Source organism: Perissodus microlepis, chromosome 9 (assembly GCF_051167445.1).
Source record: "Perissodus microlepis isolate ML-2025 ecotype Zambia chromosome 9, ASM5116744v1, whole genome shotgun sequence".
Taxonomy (NCBI): domain Eukaryota; kingdom Metazoa; phylum Chordata; class Actinopteri; order Cichliformes; family Cichlidae; genus Perissodus; species Perissodus microlepis.
Window position 1 is genome coordinate 1,872,639 of NC_140469.1, and position 17,977 is coordinate 1,890,615.

General features: G+C 43.4%; 1 protein-coding gene across 2 annotated transcripts in view; it reads right to left on the bottom strand.

Annotated features, from left to right (window-relative positions):
• Nucleotides 1–17,977, bottom strand: part of kcnh2b (potassium voltage-gated channel, subfamily H (eag-related), member 2b) — a 252,042-nt gene that overhangs the window by 8,180 nt on the left and 225,885 nt on the right. For both annotated transcript variants that reach the window (XM_084938732.1, XM_084938731.1), the window contains exons 12-22: nucleotides 16,998–17,092; nucleotides 16,319–16,459; nucleotides 14,615–14,814; nucleotides 9,831–10,083; nucleotides 5,882–6,075; nucleotides 4,738–4,840; nucleotides 3,367–3,518; nucleotides 3,141–3,279; nucleotides 2,861–3,050; nucleotides 432–537; nucleotides 227–328 (exon numbers count right to left, since the gene is read on the bottom strand). In XM_084938732.1, coding sequence (XP_084794858.1) covers nucleotides 227–328; nucleotides 432–537; nucleotides 2,861–3,050; nucleotides 3,141–3,279; nucleotides 3,367–3,518; nucleotides 4,738–4,840; nucleotides 5,882–6,075; nucleotides 9,831–10,083; nucleotides 14,615–14,814; nucleotides 16,319–16,459; nucleotides 16,998–17,092 — 1,675 coding nt within the window. The remainder of the gene's footprint in view (nucleotides 1–226; nucleotides 329–431; nucleotides 538–2,860; nucleotides 3,051–3,140; nucleotides 3,280–3,366; nucleotides 3,519–4,737; nucleotides 4,841–5,881; nucleotides 6,076–9,830; nucleotides 10,084–14,614; nucleotides 14,815–16,318; nucleotides 16,460–16,997; nucleotides 17,093–17,977) is intronic.

Genomic DNA, 17,977 nt, shown 5'->3' on the forward strand with positions numbered 1-17,977 from the left:
GGAAGAAATGAAGAATGATTCCCACTCACTTGGACACATTGGGGTGTGTCACAGATGAGGTACCTGATTCAACTCCAAATATACAACATGTGCAAGATGCTAAATAAATAAATTAAGCATTTATTTAGTGTTTGTGGGATTTAATGTATCTACTGAGAGACGTGCTTAAACGTCAAACATGTTACTGACAGATCAGCAGGGTAAGATTTGCCAGGACGTTTTTCACCTGTGACAGAGAGGCTAGTGTGTCTGTCTCAAGAGGTGTACCAGGAGGAACCACTCCATCTCCTGGACCGGGTCCTGGACCGGGACCTGGGTAGGGTGAGGCCTGAAAAGAAAACATCATCTTGTTAGCGAGCGTGAAGTGTAACCCACCACGACAGTGAGGTTCATTCTTTGACATAAGTCCCATACGCTGTGTGCGTTATTACCTGAGGTGGTGATGAAACAGCGCTGTAGGCTGGAGGTACCAGCGCCATCTGCCTCTGCAGCAGCTGCATGATCACGCCGATGTCCGTTGACATGCGACTCTCTAACCTTCACAGTGTATAAGAGATGATCTATAATTAATGTCAATTTCAAAAAGACAGGAAGTTAGCAGGAAAAATAAATGGACCAGACTGCTGATTCGAGTCGTATCGAATGCACTTTTTGAAACTTTGTTTTGCTAACGGTGCATTTCTCTTAACATCCTGCTGTTAGTCTGTTAAAAGTAAAGCAATTCTTTTTCCCCACAGGAGTTTTCTTTTATCTTTTCAGCAAAAAAGCGTCTTGGGGCACAGTCACACTGCAGATGTAGATAAATGTGTGCGGGACGCGTGCAGAAGTTTGCATCTCATCCTCTTTGTCCTATCTCAGGCTAATTAGGAGCCAGTCTGCTGCTATTTTAAACTCGGCAACACTTTTTGAGGTCTAACAGAGGTTTTCACATATGAGCAGAGTCCCCCCCACATGCACACCTTTACACGCCCTATCAGCAGAGGCATTCATCAGTCTAACGTGGAGATATAGTCTTTGTCAGCAGCTACAGCTCAGCACAGAGGAGTACAAACGTTTGATCTCAACTGGACCCGAGAAAGAGTCTCGTTGAGCCAAAGGCTACAGGGCTTTGATCGTTGGTCTCAGATGTATCTCTCAATGTGGGGAAAGGTAAACATAATCAAAATGGTATGTACACCTAAGTTCAATTATTTGTTGCAGGCTCTACCAATCCATGTTCCTTTGAAATACACCAAACAGTTTGACCAGCTCTGTAAGTCATTTATATGGAATAATAAAAAGCCTAGATTGAATCTGAGAAAACTGCAGAAACCAGTGGACAGAGGTGGGTTAGGGATGCCTAATCTACTTTTATATCATTATGCTTTTTCTCTTCGGCATTTGGCACATTGGTTCTTACCCCCTGAGAAAGCGCCTCCTTGGTTTTCCATTGAAAGTACTGCTTGCTCGCCATTTACACCATTATATAGCTTATCAACTAATTTGTCCCCCCGTATCCAATCACATCCAGTACTTTCTCATTTGAAAGAAGTATGGAAAAGAATGTCCAAATTATTCAAATTTGATCCATATCTTAACCAATCTGCTGGTATTTGGTATAACCCCAAACTTTCTATTGCTAAACTACCCTTCTTTTGGAAGCTCTGGTTTCAGAAAGGTATAACAGTGTTGGGGGATCTTTACGAAAATAGTATATTTAAATCATATGGAAAACTTGCAGAAGAATTTGATTTACCTAGACAGGAATTTTGGAAATATCTACAACTAAGACATTTGATGGCCAATACATGTGGTTCATTCGCAAAGTTCCCTTTAAGCTGCGACTTTCTGGAGGAAATAAAAAAAACCTTTGGGCGTGGACAAGAGGCATCAGCTTATTACGAAATGCTTTTATTAGCTTCTGATCCTAACACACTGTCCCTCAAAAGAACGTGGGAAATGGACTTAAATCTCAACTTTACAGTGGAGGAATGGAATGGCATCCTCAGGAATCTGAAAAAAATGTCACGCGAATTACGTTCAAGATTGGTTCAATTTAAGATTTTAAATAGAGTATACTGGACACCCTCACGGTTGCATAGGGTGGGTCTAGCGACTGATGATGCATGCTGGAAATGCCAGCAAGGAAGTGGCACACTTTTACATTTGCTTTGGGGGTGCTCCAAAGTCCAAGATTATTGGATTCATATTCACACTGTAGTAGAGAAGGTTGTAGGTCAAGGGGTCCCATTTATGAACAGTCTTTATGTATTAGGAGACCCTTCAGCTTTGAGTCACTTATCCACTTCTCTTGCTCATTGGGTACAAACGGCGATTATGCTGGGGAGGAAGCTGCTGGTGAAAGAGTGGAAGGCCTCATCGACTCCTACCTTCTCTCAGTGGTATATCTCTTTGGGACAAGTGGCAGCTTACGAAAGATTATCATATAGACTGCTAAATAGACTGGACGATTATAATGATAAGTGGGCTAATTACTTTTTACATACAGGTCAGTGACGTATCCGGCTAAAGTAGTTAAGGTCGGACTAAATAGGATAGCTGTAATCTGGTCTATGTGAAATGTTGGCATCACCTTTTTTTTTTGGGATGGAAATATGCATTGATTCTCAATTTGTTCTGTTGTTGTTACTGGGAATGTCCATTCTGCTATTTTTTGGGTGTTTTTTTTTTTTTTTTTTTTGGGGGGGGGGTCTGGGTTTTTTTTTTTTTTTTTGTGTATATTAAAATTTAATAAAGTTTGAGTCATAAAAAAAAAAAAAAAAAAAAAAAGGCTACAGGGCTGCTGCAGCAGTGAGAGGAGAAGCTCTCCGTAGAGGCGTTAAAAAAGAAAAAAGCCTCAGGCCAACCCTGCTAGTTGTACCTGTTGAGCTGTTTCTGCAGCAGGTCCAGGCGTGTGTCCAGCTGGTTGCGTTGCTGGCGGCTCAAGCTGTGCAGTGGTGTGTTGAGGGGCGGAGGGGAGGCAAGGCTGCAGCTGGGAACCTCCTGGTACTGACCACTCCCCCGGCTCTCTCCCCAGAAACTAAAGATGTTGGACACACCTGAGAATGCCCCTATATGAGGGTGGAGAGGGGAGGAGTGGGTGTGTATGTGAGTGTGCAAAGCAGTGGGAAAGGATGAGTGTGTCTTCTGCCGTACCATACCTGACAGGGCATTGCAGGTGTTCCCAGGCTTGGGGTCTCCATCACCCTCGGTGTTCTCGGTAAAGGGCGGGACTTGCTTGTGTGGATTCTCTTGCATTGCAGACGGAGGGGCGAGACCAGTCACTACTGACTCCTCCCCCTATAAGAGGAGCAGGACCAGAACATCCACATCAGTTTTTACAGTGCCATCCTGTATAACAGTCACAGTGGCAGTGTGGAGTCGTACCTCATCACCACTGGAATGTGAGGACACTGAGCTTCGATGTGCCCCCCATGGTCTCTTAGACGCCTCCTCTTGTTTTTGGTTGTGGGCCGTCTCCCGCTGTCTTCGTCTCACAGACTTATGGGACTTTTTTATTTCTCCAGCATCTGCATCATCTGGACAGATGCACAGATGGATAAAAAGGAGAAGATGGTCAGTCTAGCTGGATTAGAAGTAAGAAGATTAATATAGTATTTCTTTGACCATTCAAGCAGATAAAATAATTCAATCTGATCTATAAAGTGCCAATTCACAACAGCAGTCACCTCAAGGCACTTTTATTATAAGGCAAAGATCCTACATAGTGGAGAGAAAACCCAACAATCAGACTGTGCTCTATGGGCAGCGCTTGGTAACAGTAGGAAGGAAAAACTCCCTTTTAACAGGAAGAAACCTCCGGCAGAGCCAGGCTCAGGGACAGCCACGATTGATGTGGGACAAGAGAGACAGAAAGAAACAGATACTGTGGGAGAGAGAAGACAAACGTTAATGATGTGTAACACCAGGGGAGCGAAAAGAACTGAACGGAGAAGAAACGCTCATCATCGTGGAAAAGCCCACCAGCAGCTAAACCTATAACAGAATGAGTAAGGGATGCTTCTGAAACCAAACTGGGAGCTGATTCCAGAGGAGCGGGACAGTTGAAGCATCCCATTCTACTTTTAGAAACTCTAGATTGCAGTCTGTCTGAGAGCTCTGTTATTATAACGTGGTACACTACGGGGTCTTTAATGTATGGTTATTCAAAATTTCTATGTGAGAAGAAGGATTTTGACAGGGAGCCAATGAAAAGGAGCCAGTATGGGAAGAAGATGGCCTCTTTGGTCCTGTCACTGCAGCTTTTAGAACAGCCTGACAATAAGGAATGTTCCAGCATTGAAGTAATAAATGCATTAACTAGCTTTTCAATGTCACTTTGAGACAGCATGTTTCTAATTTTAGAGCTATTGCGCACATAAAAGAAAGCAGTCCTGTGTGTTAAAGGACATATCCTGGTTAAAAATAGCTCCAAGATTTCTGGCTGTGTTACTGGAGTCATGGTAATGTCATGATCTAATTAAGCACATGAGATTTTTAGAGTCAGCTACAATCATCTCAGCTTTGTCTGAATTTAGAAGGAGAAAATGACCTGTCACCCGGGCGCTTATACATTCATAACATGCCTGTAGTTTATCTAACTGCTTTGTGTAACCAGGGTTCATAAACTGGAAAACTGGCTCCTAATAATAATAATGATGTCCAAGGGAGGCGTGTACAGAATAATACACAGAGTAAACATTCAGCAGAGTAACGGTGAAACACGCTGACTGATGAGACCCAGGGAGGACGGGTTACCTTTTTCTGTGCGTCTTCTGAATGATAGTTTACGTCTCCTTAATTTGTTGAACCCCCCAGAGTTGGAGTCGTCACTGCTGGGAGAACCTGGGATCATGTTAGTCTGAAATATAAAACACCGTTCATCATTTAACTTCTGAGGAGAAGTGTGGGATGTGATTTGTAAAAATAGTGAAAATAAGTCATCTTGGATGACTTATTTCCACTATTTTATTGGAAGAAAGATACCATCATACCTGCAGCCAGACACAACACCACACTGTAGCTTATTAGCTCAGAGTCTTGAAAAAATGCTGTGTTATTAATAGACTTATTTCCTGAGTTGCATCAATATGCAGTGTGTGTGTACGCGTGTGTTCTGTACTCTATTTCCTTTCTCAGCAGGCACCGAGGGCGTGCCAATGCTGCGGCTTTCACAGCAACAAAAGGGGAAACGTGGCTGCAAATTCAAAGCAGCTTGTCGACAAAGCAAAGACACACCGTGCAGAATTATTTCACTCACAATCAGAACAAGCCCGGGGATGTAAAGGCTGTTTTTACCCAGCAGCAATGAAACAGACAGCATCAGGTAGCTGCACCTGCTATCAGCAGCAGCTATCCAAACCTTTCTTAACCGCTTGTCCAGTTCAATAATGTCCAGCAGTCATAGTGTTCACACCCTGAACAGGTCACCAGTCCACCATTCATACTCCTACAGCACCTGCACCTCTGCTCAACCATCCACTGACAGTTTGATGCGTATAACAACAAAATAACCAGCTCCTGTTGTCTGCTGTGGACGGTAAAGACAGAAAAATAAATGCTTCTTCCTGTGAATGAAGCTCAAAGTTCTGCACATCTTGTTGGATTTTCTCATTTTTGTTTTACAAAATAATAATAATAAAAAAGTAGGACTTATGTTAGGTATTAATAACAGTCTGAAACACTTGGGCAGGTTTCATTTCAGAGTCATAGTTGTCTTTTTGTGATCACACCAACTTCCATCCCACAACCACAAAAACCCATCAGCTGGTTGTCAATACAAAAAAAGAATTTTGAAAATAAACGTTGGATTCACTGATATTATTTATGTATTTCGATTATGAACCGAGCCACTCTTATGAGATTTTATTGACGTCTGCTGTGGGAGGAGTTTGAAACTCACGTCTCTGAGGTTGAAGGTGATTTCCAGGTTGTTCCAGAAGTGATCTGCAAACTCAGGATACATGTCCAGCACCTCCAGAACATCTTCTCTCAAAATCTTATGAAGGTCGCAGTATGTTAGAGCCCTCACATCAGCATTGGATTTACCGGGTCGGTGATACAGGTTGATGGGCTCGCCAAAGATGTCGTTCTTCCCTGGGAAGGGAGAAAAGAATAGAAAAGCACGTATTTGATTGTTGATCTTATACAAGCAGTCAACAAAGCAATATTGTGATGCATCAGGTGGAGCTGTAAGAACAGAAACCTTTTATTGAACTTAAATGTCAGCTGTGTAAATCACATTTTAAATCTCAGTGAATATAGCAAATAAAGTTTGTTGTTTCCAAAGCAGACTCTGGAAACATCTGTTCTAATTTGGTTTCAATGTATCTATTTACAAATGAGTGCATGAAGTTAACTGATTATTTTTATAGGGTAAGAAATAAAGATGTGTGATGCGTGCCTGCACACTCCACGCCTACATGTATGTTACTTAAAAAATCGAGCAGTGTCTTGTTGCAGGGAGCTGCAGCTTGTGTCATGTATGTGGAGCAGGTGCAACAAATGTTAACGACACCAGTGCTGCTGTTACCAGTAGATGGCAGAACCAGCTCATGCTTATGTGGCTGCGTGTTAGGCAAGCTTCAGGAAACAGATAAAAACTCCTGTGCACTGTGTTGTCTAGCACAGTAAATACTGCAGTTTTTATAGATTAAAGGGTGAAAAGTTTTCTTGTTTTATCTATTTCAGTCACCTGTGACCTCACAGTTACCAAGGAGACACGTCATCATATATACTCTCCAGCCATTTTGTTAAGTACACTTGTTCGCCTGCTCATTAACGTAAACATCTAATCTGACAGTCACATGGTAGCAGTGACATGATCAAGACGACTTGCTGAGGTTTTAACCGAGCGTCAGCACGTGACAACCAATGTTCCCTCTAATGTTTCACGTGTCTGAGCGAACACACAAACTCCCTGAGCGTCCCTTGGACCACCGTGAGCGACAGCAGACGTGTGCACTGTGGTCACGCCAGCATCGAATCCATCCAAGTTACATGGTTTATTAAAATAATCAAATTACAGCATTTATGTTAGACTACTTTTAATTAACTGCTTTAGCCCACTGACAATGAAAATTTAAAACAATCTTGTTCATGACCTGTGCAGTATGTTAACACTATTGGAAGTAAAAATAACTTGAACTCCAATTTCGAAAACACAACTTTCTTCTTTCTTCTTTTTTAAATAAAGCTCTGACTTGTATCATGAGTCTGTGGTCTGGGAGAGAGTCTGTAACTCTGTCTGCAAATACAGTAAATAATGACCAATGTTGGGCAGTTAATTATATAGTTACTTCTTCAAAAAAGTTACTCAGTTTGGCAAACAACAAAGTTTTTTGCAGCTATTTTTTTTAAATGCAGCCAAGGTGTTTTTAAATAAACATTTCAAACTATTTACAGAACAATCAGCTGTTCTGCATCAAATCTGATGCCACACAAATTATTTGTGCCACTCCAAAAAATAATTTCTGTCCACTATGAGATGAAGGAGAACAACAGCCTGATACCTGCAGGCCTGACAGCAGCAGATGTATCACTGCTGTAACACCTGTAACATTCAGCAGTCGCCTCATTGTTCTGACACACACAACAAATCTACTGACTACACTACACACTAACTACACAAGATTTGTGCTAAACGTCTCAAATCTCTCACATCTCAAAACACGCCGTCACTCCTAAAACTTCCCCCGTTTCTTAACAACTAGATGCCATGTTGCCATATCATTTTTTGATTGGTCGACATGGTACTTTTTTGGACGAATAGAAAAGGGAGATGGGGGTGGAGTTTGTTTTTGCTCACAGGCTTTCGAGCGTTTTTCTTATAAAACGCCGTTTTTACCGTTTCTTCCTGCAGTAAACATAAACAACGACAGTATTCAGGAAGAAAACCAAACATTGCAGATATTTTTATCATAACTCTGGTTTTACGTGGCCGATCAACACAATTTAAAAACTGGTATAAAGTCCACACTTTGTCCGTCAGTTGTTCCGTCTGTCCTGCTCACATCTCCAATGGTTGTACACGTTGTCATTAACGTGGCTTCACTCCACATCAGCTGCTTCGCTAAAACATCGGTGTCGGCACATAAGGACGCTGTCATAGCCTGTCAGCGACGTTGATTAGCTGCGTATATACGAATGTGAATCGCATCATTGGCTGGACTATGGGATAAGGTGGCATCGTTCTGATCCCATACGGGAGCAGCCAGTCACTTACTAACACTGCAAAACTCAATTGTTAAAGTTTTAATTTTAATTTCAATTCAGGTTAGATTTTTTTTGTGCGCAACGCAGATTTTCTGTGCGCAGAGACGTGCCAGCTTAGAGGGAACATTGGTGACAACATGGTTGTTGGTGGGCCGGTAAAGCTACTGCCATTTCTCCCCACACTATTCCAGGGTTGACAGAGAATGGGCCAACAAAGAGAACATTTCCATGTCGTCTGGGTGAGTCAGAGGAGCATCTCTGAAAGCACAACATGAAGCAGAAGAGGGCAGAAGGGCTACAGCAGCAGAAGACCACACCGGGTGTCGCTCCTGTCGACTAAGAAGAGCAAACTGAAGCCACACTTTACACTTTACATGCTCCCCAAAATTGGACATTTGAAGGTTGGAAAAATGAAGCCTGGTCTGATGAGTCTTGATTTCTGCTGCGACAGGGTCGCCCTTTGGCATGAACAACATGAAAACATGGATCCGTCCTGCCTTATATCAATGGTTCCTCTACTTTGGTCTGCACTCCGCTCTCCTTCACAGACTTCAGCTTGTCCAGAATGCTGCGGCTCGCCTCCTGACTGGCACTAGAAAGCATGCCTCTATCACCCCAGTTCTTATTGAGTTGCATTGGCTACCCATAAAATATCGCATTGAATTTAAAATATTGTTGCTCACCTTTAAAATTATAAATAATTTAGCCCCTCGTTATCTTGTCGATCTTCTTAGTCTATATGTCCCTGGGCGAGCCCTCAGGTCTTCAGCCCAATTACTCCTGGCTCAGCCTAGATCTAGACTTAAATCTAGGGGTGAGCGTGCTTTTGCCCTGGTTGCACCGAATCTGTGGAACAACCTTCCTATCGCTGTCCGTGCGTCAGACTCCGTTTTATCTTTTAAATCCCGTTTAAAAACTCATTTATTCAACATAGCTTTTCCATCTAGTTAGCGTCCCTGTTTTATATTTGGTTCAATTTCTTATTTATGTACTTTATCTTTTAGCTATATCTGTTCTTAGTAACTTTGTTCTTATATTCCCTTTTATTGTTGTATAGTTGTGCCCTTAACCTGATGACATATGTGGTACTTTGTCAATAGTCTTTTATTTATTGTCTTAATTTTCCTGTTTTTATTGTAAAGCACTTTGGTGTACCGCTGGTCTTTTAAATGTGCTATACAAATAAAGTTGTATTGTATTGTTCAGGCTGCTGCTGGTCATGCAGTAGTGTTGGCTTGATTTACTGTTGATGCTGACCATGTTGATCCGCTGTAACCAAAGTGTGCCCATCTACTGATGGCTGTTTCCAGCAGGGTGACGTGTCACGTCACAAAGATGATGTGACTGTGCTGTAAATGACCTCCACAGTCACCAGATCTCAATCCAACAGAGCACCTTTGGGATCTGCTGGAATGGACGATATTCAATATTCCATGTATCCATGTATCCACGTTTCCTAATCACGTATACAATTAGGCTTGCATCACGTGCAAATGTGAAACACTGCTTGAAATGTTGTTACTTTTTTGAGTGTGATCTGGGTAGTTCATGGTCATAATAAACATTGTGCTATCGCTGTTGTCACGCTGCCTCTCTCTACAAATGTCAGTGAAGCATGAATATCCTCATTCATTTACCCAAGATGGCTACCACCACGTCTCCTCTCAGTATCTCTATGGATCCCCTGGATATGAAGTAGAGGGCGGTCAGGACATCGCCAGCGTGGACCAGCGTGTCACCCGGTGGTGCGTGGGTAGTCTTGAACTTCATGGCCAGCGCTCGGAGGCAGCCCTTCGTGGAGCCTTTAAAAGCCTTGCAGTTCTGCAGCAACGTCCGGTTAAGATGGAGGCAGATATCAGCCTGGAGACACTCAGGGAAACCTTTCAGCACCTGGGGAGGAGAAGCAGGGAGACACGAGGAAAATAAAGAGGTGAATGAAAGTAGACGATAAAAAGATGCAAAATAAAGAGCGAAAGGAAGGTAAAGTAGAAGGAGGAAGAAAGGAGAGGGCAAGAGAAGAAGAGAGGTGGGAGGAAGGACGATCACGAGGTTATGATAGACGCTATTAGCAGCGACTGAATGATATGTCAAGTTCAGAACATAAAGCAAATGTCACATAAATGTCACAGATTATGGAACCCTTTAAAGGAATAATAAAAAGAGGAGCCTTTACTGTCTTTATCACCTTCATCCCTAGTGGGAAACACTCACGGGACATTAGCCTTTTACTGTTATTACACCACTCCACAAATGAACACGACAAAACTAAACTATGTATACATTTATCAGATGTTGGTTCTAAGCCTCAGAGACATCCCAGCATGAACTGAATCCCTCCCAGTTTTAACCTCCACGTGTCAGACGAGCGTGAGCTCGTGATTTTCTTTCCTCTTGTTTTTGAACTACAGTGCAAATGATTTCAAACTATATTTCAGCGGGCATATCGGAACAGAGTCAGCAGGCCCACAGAGTGTAATTAATATGAAGAGTTGGTGAAATTTTAATGAGCTCACTGCGAGCGTGGAAGGCTGTTTCTGAGCAGCAGACTCTGGGCTTCTCTTGTAGCTCCCTGGCTGACTTCACAGAGCTGAACTGCACCTAGAACACCCACACTGCTTTTCTCCCTCACCATTTCTCTCACTTTCATCCATTTCAAGCTCCGCTCTTCATTTCAGCCTTCGCTGGGCTCCCTCTTTATCTCCCGCTGCCCATTTCTCCCCATCCTCATCTGACTCTCTCTTATTTCCCAATAAAGGTATGCTAAGCAGCCCTGTTTGTAACCTCTTTCTATCTCTTATCACATTTCAGGGAGCTTTACCACACGCAAAGCCTCTTAACTGTTTCAAGGCTCTGTTTGTTGTTGTGATATAGTTTTTTGCTGAAAACAGCTCCCGTATAGGAAAAAGTGAAATTTTGGCTTTCAAAGTTACAGAGTACAAAGGCCTCTGTCCTCAAAGACCCCAAATACCTTATCTATGCACAACAGAGAATATAAACACAAAGGCAGATTACATCATCTGCATCAGCAGTGGAGGTACGTCTCCACTTGCTCTCTGAGGCTGCCTTCAATAAGCATTAACCTCCTGAGAATAGGCAGGGCAGAGAGTAGCAGCCTGGAGCCTAAACTCAGTGTTTCAGTGTGCGGAGAGAAAACCAACCTGAAACTATTACAGCCTCAGGAACACAACACAAACGATACCTTCAGTTCTCTTGCACCTATAAAGCATGCAGATGTTTAATATTCAACAAGTGGGTGGTGCTGCGTGTATATGGCTCCTACTGAGTCACTGAAAAATGAAATGGATACATTTGTGATCATTTTTATGATTCATAATAATAATTAGCAGCTGTGATCTGTTTATACCCAGGTAGCTGTTACAAAGTCTGATGTTTCCATCAGGCTCAGCTGTAGCTTTTATTTAGTGCTAATTAACAAATGTTAGCCTGCAGACTTGCTAAATTAGGATATGTTAACATTTAGCACAAAGCACTGCTGCGCTGGTGTTTATGACTGCAGAGCAATGGTGTGATCTTTGGCAACTACAGCCAACTGCCAACCTGGGTATCCAAACAATTGCAGTCCAACTCGACTGCAATCACTCAGATTGGTGAAGGTTTGCAAATAATTGCTGTACAATTTGTAAATGCAGAGAGATTGGCAACATGTTGCAATCAATCCTCACTGATCTGTCACATGTCTGTTTGCAGTAGGGCACTTGATTCAACCGGCTGCCAACTGGCTCATGCTACAGTCCTATATAAAAGCAAGGTTGCTAAGCATCTGTGTTATTTTGTGTCTAACAGCTACTACGTCACTGTTTGTGGATCATTTTTACCTGAGGTCATTTCAGTTCAATTCAATTTTATCTATACAGCACCAAAGCACAACAACAGTCGTCTCACAGCGCTTTATATTGTCAGATAGACCCTACAGCAATACATACGGAGAAAAACCCAACAATCATATGACCCCCTATGAGCAAGCACTTTGGCGACAGTGGGAAGGAAAAACTCCCTTTTAACAGGAAGAAACCTCCGGCAGAACCAGGCTCAGGGAGGGGCGGGGCCATCTGCTGCGACCGGTTGGGGCGAGAGAAGGAAAACAGGATAAAGACATGCTGTGGAAGAGAGACAGAGATTCATATTTGTTTGACCACGTAACCATGACAGACTCCTTACAAATTCTCCTTTACATGAAAAAGTATAAACTAAGAGGCCATTTAACACTATTTGGCTGCAACTTGGAAGTTGAGGCATGGCTGAGCTGGAGGAGTGACAGACAGTGTGTTTATTCAAAAATGAGTGGGCTACCTCTCATCACACAATAGCAGAGCCACACTTAATTTGTGGCTGTGGCATCTGAGAGTCTAGTCAATGAGTTCTGATTGAACGAGAATAAATATTTCAAAAGTTTTGCTAAAGGAAGTCGAAGCAAGCTCCACGAGCAAACACAAACGACTGTGGCTGGCAAGTCTCTTTCAGTTTTGGTGAGCATGCAGTAGGTGAGCATTAACAGAGTACCACCAAATAAAGAGAGTGACTGAAGAAGGAAAGATCTGAAGTTACACAATAAGTAAATTACTGTTCTTTCCTCCTTCGTACAGTTGGAAGGGCTCACTTTATTACAGAATCTGATCTAAATGTTAAAGAGCCCCTCCCACCCTGTGGATGTTAAAGAGCCCCTCCCACCCTGTGGATGGAGGGATGGATTTTAAACAGCAGCCAGCAAAAAAGACTGCTTCATAGGCCTCATATCTTTTTTTTGGAACTTTCTTAATTAGTATTGTATTGTATTGCTGTGCCTACAGTAGGAACACAGGATACTAAAGCAGGATTTCATAGGGCAGGTCTGCCTTCATGAAGATCTTTGTATTTATTCTTTATCATTTATTTATATCCTTTTGCCACAGAGGGCGAGGGGGTAATAACATGGATACGATTCTCTCTGTCACATAAAAAATGTACTTTGATGCAAATAATTCTCATAATGTAAGCAGCAAACTAAAAGAAGCCAAACTGAGAGGTGCTCAGTGATTTAGTCATTTGCTATTTTCTGATTTCTTAGATTTTTCTTCGTGTATGTTTGTCACAGTTGAATGAACAGAGCAAGTTTACATATGAGACAAAGACAACCCAAATAAATGCAACATGTCGTTTCTAAAAGAGGATTTCATTTATCCAAACCTACGGCCCCGTGTGAAAAACGACTGCGCCCTAAACCTGCTTATCCACCGGCAAAAGAAACAACTTCATCAAAACAGAGCTGCTTCTCCCTGATTAACGCTGGTCTTGGACACGGTCCCTGTTGTTTAAACCGAAATAACACAGCACAGACTCGTTTCTTTCTCCTTCCTCCCACTTTGATCTCAGCGCTCCTGCAGCTTTCAGCTTCACATCAGAGCTGCGTTGTTATTCTCGCCCATCTTCGTGAATGAAAGAGGTCACAGCTGATTAAATGTGGAGGCAGGCTGACAAAGTCTGCTCCACACAATCATAATAATGACTACGGTAAACAAGTTCAAATCCGGCCTACTTCACCGGGCCTTCAACAGAGTAACACGACGTGGGGAGAAGAAAGGGGCCGAGCAGGGTGATGAGCAAACCTGATTCCTCTCTACTTCACTGACTTACTCATTACGCTGAAATGAAGCAGCACTGATGGAGCGTTATGTTTGCACTGGGACTTTGCACCCAAACGGAGCTCCTCTGTGCTCGTCCACGACTACACAGCCAACGATGGGCTGCTGGTTGGGCTCCGACTGGTAGGTTTTACAATTAATTTAGATGCTGGATGAAGTTATGAGCAGATATACTTATGAGCTTACAATCTGTAGACAGTGCAAAGGCGACTTTTAAACGTCTACAGTTTGTTGGTTAAACCACACACAGCATGCAGAAAGTAACATTACAGGTGACGTGCATCCGCAGATGTCCCTGTACGGCTGCACCACTGTTTCCCCCCAGTGTGCACAGCGCACGTTTGAAGTGCTGCGTTTGTGTTCGCTGACACATGTGACTCACTGTGCCCGTGGGTGTCAAAGCTCCAGCTTGTTTCAAAGTGCATTCTCCTACTCTGGTGGTAAAACACATTAAAATGAACATCTCTCCTCTCACGCTTTAATGTGTGTAAAATACATCTGGCAGCACGACGTGATGAACACGTGCGTGTGCAGATTAGGCTTCATGCATGCGAACAAATTGACAGGAATCCATGAATGTTGCAAAGCTTGCTCGCAGCCCTTCTTGTGTCCCGTGTGTATACGCAGCATTCTTATTTTCTCTGACGGTATCAAACATGCGCGCTGAGACAACGCTTTCTAATCGTCCCATTAGCATAGAACGCAGGCTCAAACGCTGTGTGTATTCACACACGAGAGAGTGTACCCTCCCAGGGTTTGGGTGTGTGAGGACCAGTACTCACAGCGTTCATGTCGATGCCATTGGTGTAGGACCAGGCATGCTGGAAGTACTCCTCCAACCTCTGCCTGAGTGGGTTGGGGATCTGGTGGAAGCGGATGAACTCCCTGACTCTCAGCATCTGGGTGTGGTAGCGGGCCGTCCCGGAGTACAGCCGCTGGATGATGGCTGAGACATTCCCAAAGATACTGGCGTACATGAGGGCTGGAGATGGGAGCAGTGAGAAAAACATACACATTAACAGGCAGTATGGAGCTAGAGCAGCGTTCATACAGTGATGAGACCGTTTGGATGTGCGGGGTTTCCTTTACTCAAGCACTGAAAACTTTAAGTCCTGGAAGTTGTGAGGTGGGGCCTCCATGGATCGCTCTTCTTGTTGTTCTAAAAAAGTTTTGCTTTGTGACAGGATGCATTATCCTGCTGAAAGAGGCCACGGCCATCAGGGAATGCCGTTTCCATGAAAGGGTGTATGTGGCGTGCAACAATGGTTAGGTAGGTGCCAAAGTAACATCCACATGGATGACAGGACCAAACATCCCCCCAAACCCAGGGTTTCGCAGCAGGACTTTGCCAAAGCCTCTGCCAGCTCGCCTTCTTCCCATAGTGCATCCTGGTACCAGGTGCAGCCCTCACACACCTGGCTGGCCACATGATGCCAGCTTGTTTAACTGTTCTATGGTCCAGTTCTGATGCTGTTGGCAGGAGCGCCCCACAAATCATAGCCAGTCTTACTCCGCCTACCATTATGTATAATGTCATTCGCTAAGCCAGATGACTGTAGCACATTCAGATCATTTGCAGACTTTGTATTCAGAGTAAAAAAACAATCAAAACATGCCCCGCCCCCTCCTTTGACCCCTGACCACGATCTTGCAGCAGGAAGTTGACTCATCTCAAAGGGCTTTGGCTGCAGAGGACAGAGAGTTTGTATCGTATCCTTCATGAGAGTCTTTGCTTTGTTCTGTTTGTCATGTTGGATCCTGCTAACCTCCCCACCTCTGTCAGCTCCCATCACTGTCTACATCAACCACTGAAAAACGCTGTGTGTAAAGAAGTGTGTATTCAAATGTCTGCATGTGTGTGTGTCAGAGTGAACGCGACCCATCTCTGGCTTCAGATTTTGATTTCGTCGCACACATCCTGCAGAAGACTGTCCTTAAATAATGGACATTTTACAAGCCTCGGGTCATTGTCAGGCCAAGGAAGTGCCAAACTGTGTGGAGGAGGAACGCAGCCCGCAATAATAAAAAAGAAACAAAGTGACCTTCTTTAACTGCTACGAGTGTTTCTTTACTTTGGTTATACAAACCTGAACAGGATTTGCAACTGTTGCATGGAAACACACAATCAGTAGGGTTGTATATACAAGTGTTTGCATATTTAGTTACATTCAAATGTTATTAAGAGTAAATTATGAAGACTAGACTCATTCTGCTTGTTATTCTGTGGTTTGGTTTCATTAAAGCACTCAGGAAGCACTCCAGACTTCTTTCTCTGTAGTGACGCAGGGTGAGGGCTTCTCCGTCTCTGAGGTCGGTGAAATACACTTTGTAAAACAGACTTTCCTTATGAATGCTATTTCTGCTGTTGTAGGTTTGTTACAGATTAATAACAATGAAGTATATTTTATTAGTGCCGTTCATATTTGATGCAAACTTTCCTTTATTCTGGTCTAAAGGCTTTAAACAGCTGCTTGTACATGACTTACATCCGATGAGCATGACGCAGATGGAGAAGATCTTCTCAGAGTTGGTGTTGGGAGACACGTTTCCGAATCCCACGCTGGTCAGACTGCTGAAGGTGAAGTACAGCGCTGTCACATACTTGTCTTTGATGGAAGGTCCTGAACCTGGTGTGGAGAGGTTACAAATCATCTGGAGGTCAACAGTGTCCAGGAAGCTGACACTGGAACCTAAACTAATACTCAATGATATTCATTTAGCAGAATGTAGGATTGACTTATTATTGGTCATTTGCACAGAACTGAGCTCCCATTACAGGTAAGATCATCAGAATACTTCATTAATCCCTGAGGAAATGATGTGGGTTTCAGTTGCTCCAAGACAGTAACAGTAACAGACTGTGGTGGGCGTGGTCTGCAGTGCCGCTGCAGAGGAGGTGGGCGCACCTGAGCGGCATCCGCAATCACGCCTCGCCGGCTTAAAGTCTGTGCTCGCACCACTGTCGCTGCGTGTGGCTGCGAGCTGCAAAGCTGCAGCGGGGTACTGTGCACAGTCAGTGGGTCTGCTGCGGTATGTTTACACACTAAACTATTGAAATAATGCGATATGTTACAGAGTTTACAAATTTAAGAAACAGCACTAATTTTACACTAAGATTACTCATGTGCCACCAGTTTGTTTATTATATTATGTGATCATTAGTACCTGGTATGGAACCATTGAAGTGTTTCCCTAACTGGTCGCCCAGAGTGTGGAGCCAGCCGATCGAACCGTTCCGCTCTACGCTACCGATTGCATACCTGGTAAAAAATAAACAGCATTACCAAAATGTTACGATACAGCATTATAAAAATTCACTTTACTTTTGTATCAGTTTCATACAGCAGAGATGAAAAATGAGAGTGCTGTGGTTGGAGTATACAACTGATAAATATTCATCTTCTAATGTGAAAAACTGATCAAAATTGCAGTAAATTGCAGTAAATTGCAGTAAATTGCAGTAAATTGCAGTGCGCGTTCCCTCAGTGGTTGCTGCTAATCTGACACCTGCTCTGCTGCCAATGATCATTTTGGAAGATGCTGACGTTGTTGGTTGATGCGGCTGTTTGGGCTCATTAGGAGCCAGGTGCACCTGATTAAAGGATCATCAGAAAGGGCAGCGGCCTTTATAACTGCGGTCGTTTCGGAGCACTCACATGTGTGTTAACACGAGCTGCATCTCAGACTCCACAGGCCTCACAGTTAAGGTGAGCTGTGCACAGTGTGGATCCAAACAGAATGGGCAATAGATGTAAAGTTGAGCAATTATCACAGAACTGGGGAAAGTAACTCGCAGTTCAGGAACAGACAGGCAAAAGCCACGAGGGCTCACTGTGGAAACACGGGACAGCACAGGCACATGGGACAGAGTCCCGTCAAAGCTTTCTGTCTCACACAACTGTAGTTTAAGTTATTCAAAACAAAAGCTAATTATCCAAAAGTCAGCCCGGTAACTCGCACTGGTGCCAGTTCGCTTCTGAAAGTGAGAAGGTACTCTCTCTCTCTCTTAGAAAAACACTGTCTTCCTTCCTGAGAACGTGTGGACTGAAAGCCAGCTCTGCAGTGAAGATCCACAACAGAAATCTGCTCAGGAACGTACCACGTGGGCATAGAACAGCTCCAAATATCATCTTGGAGCAAGTTTC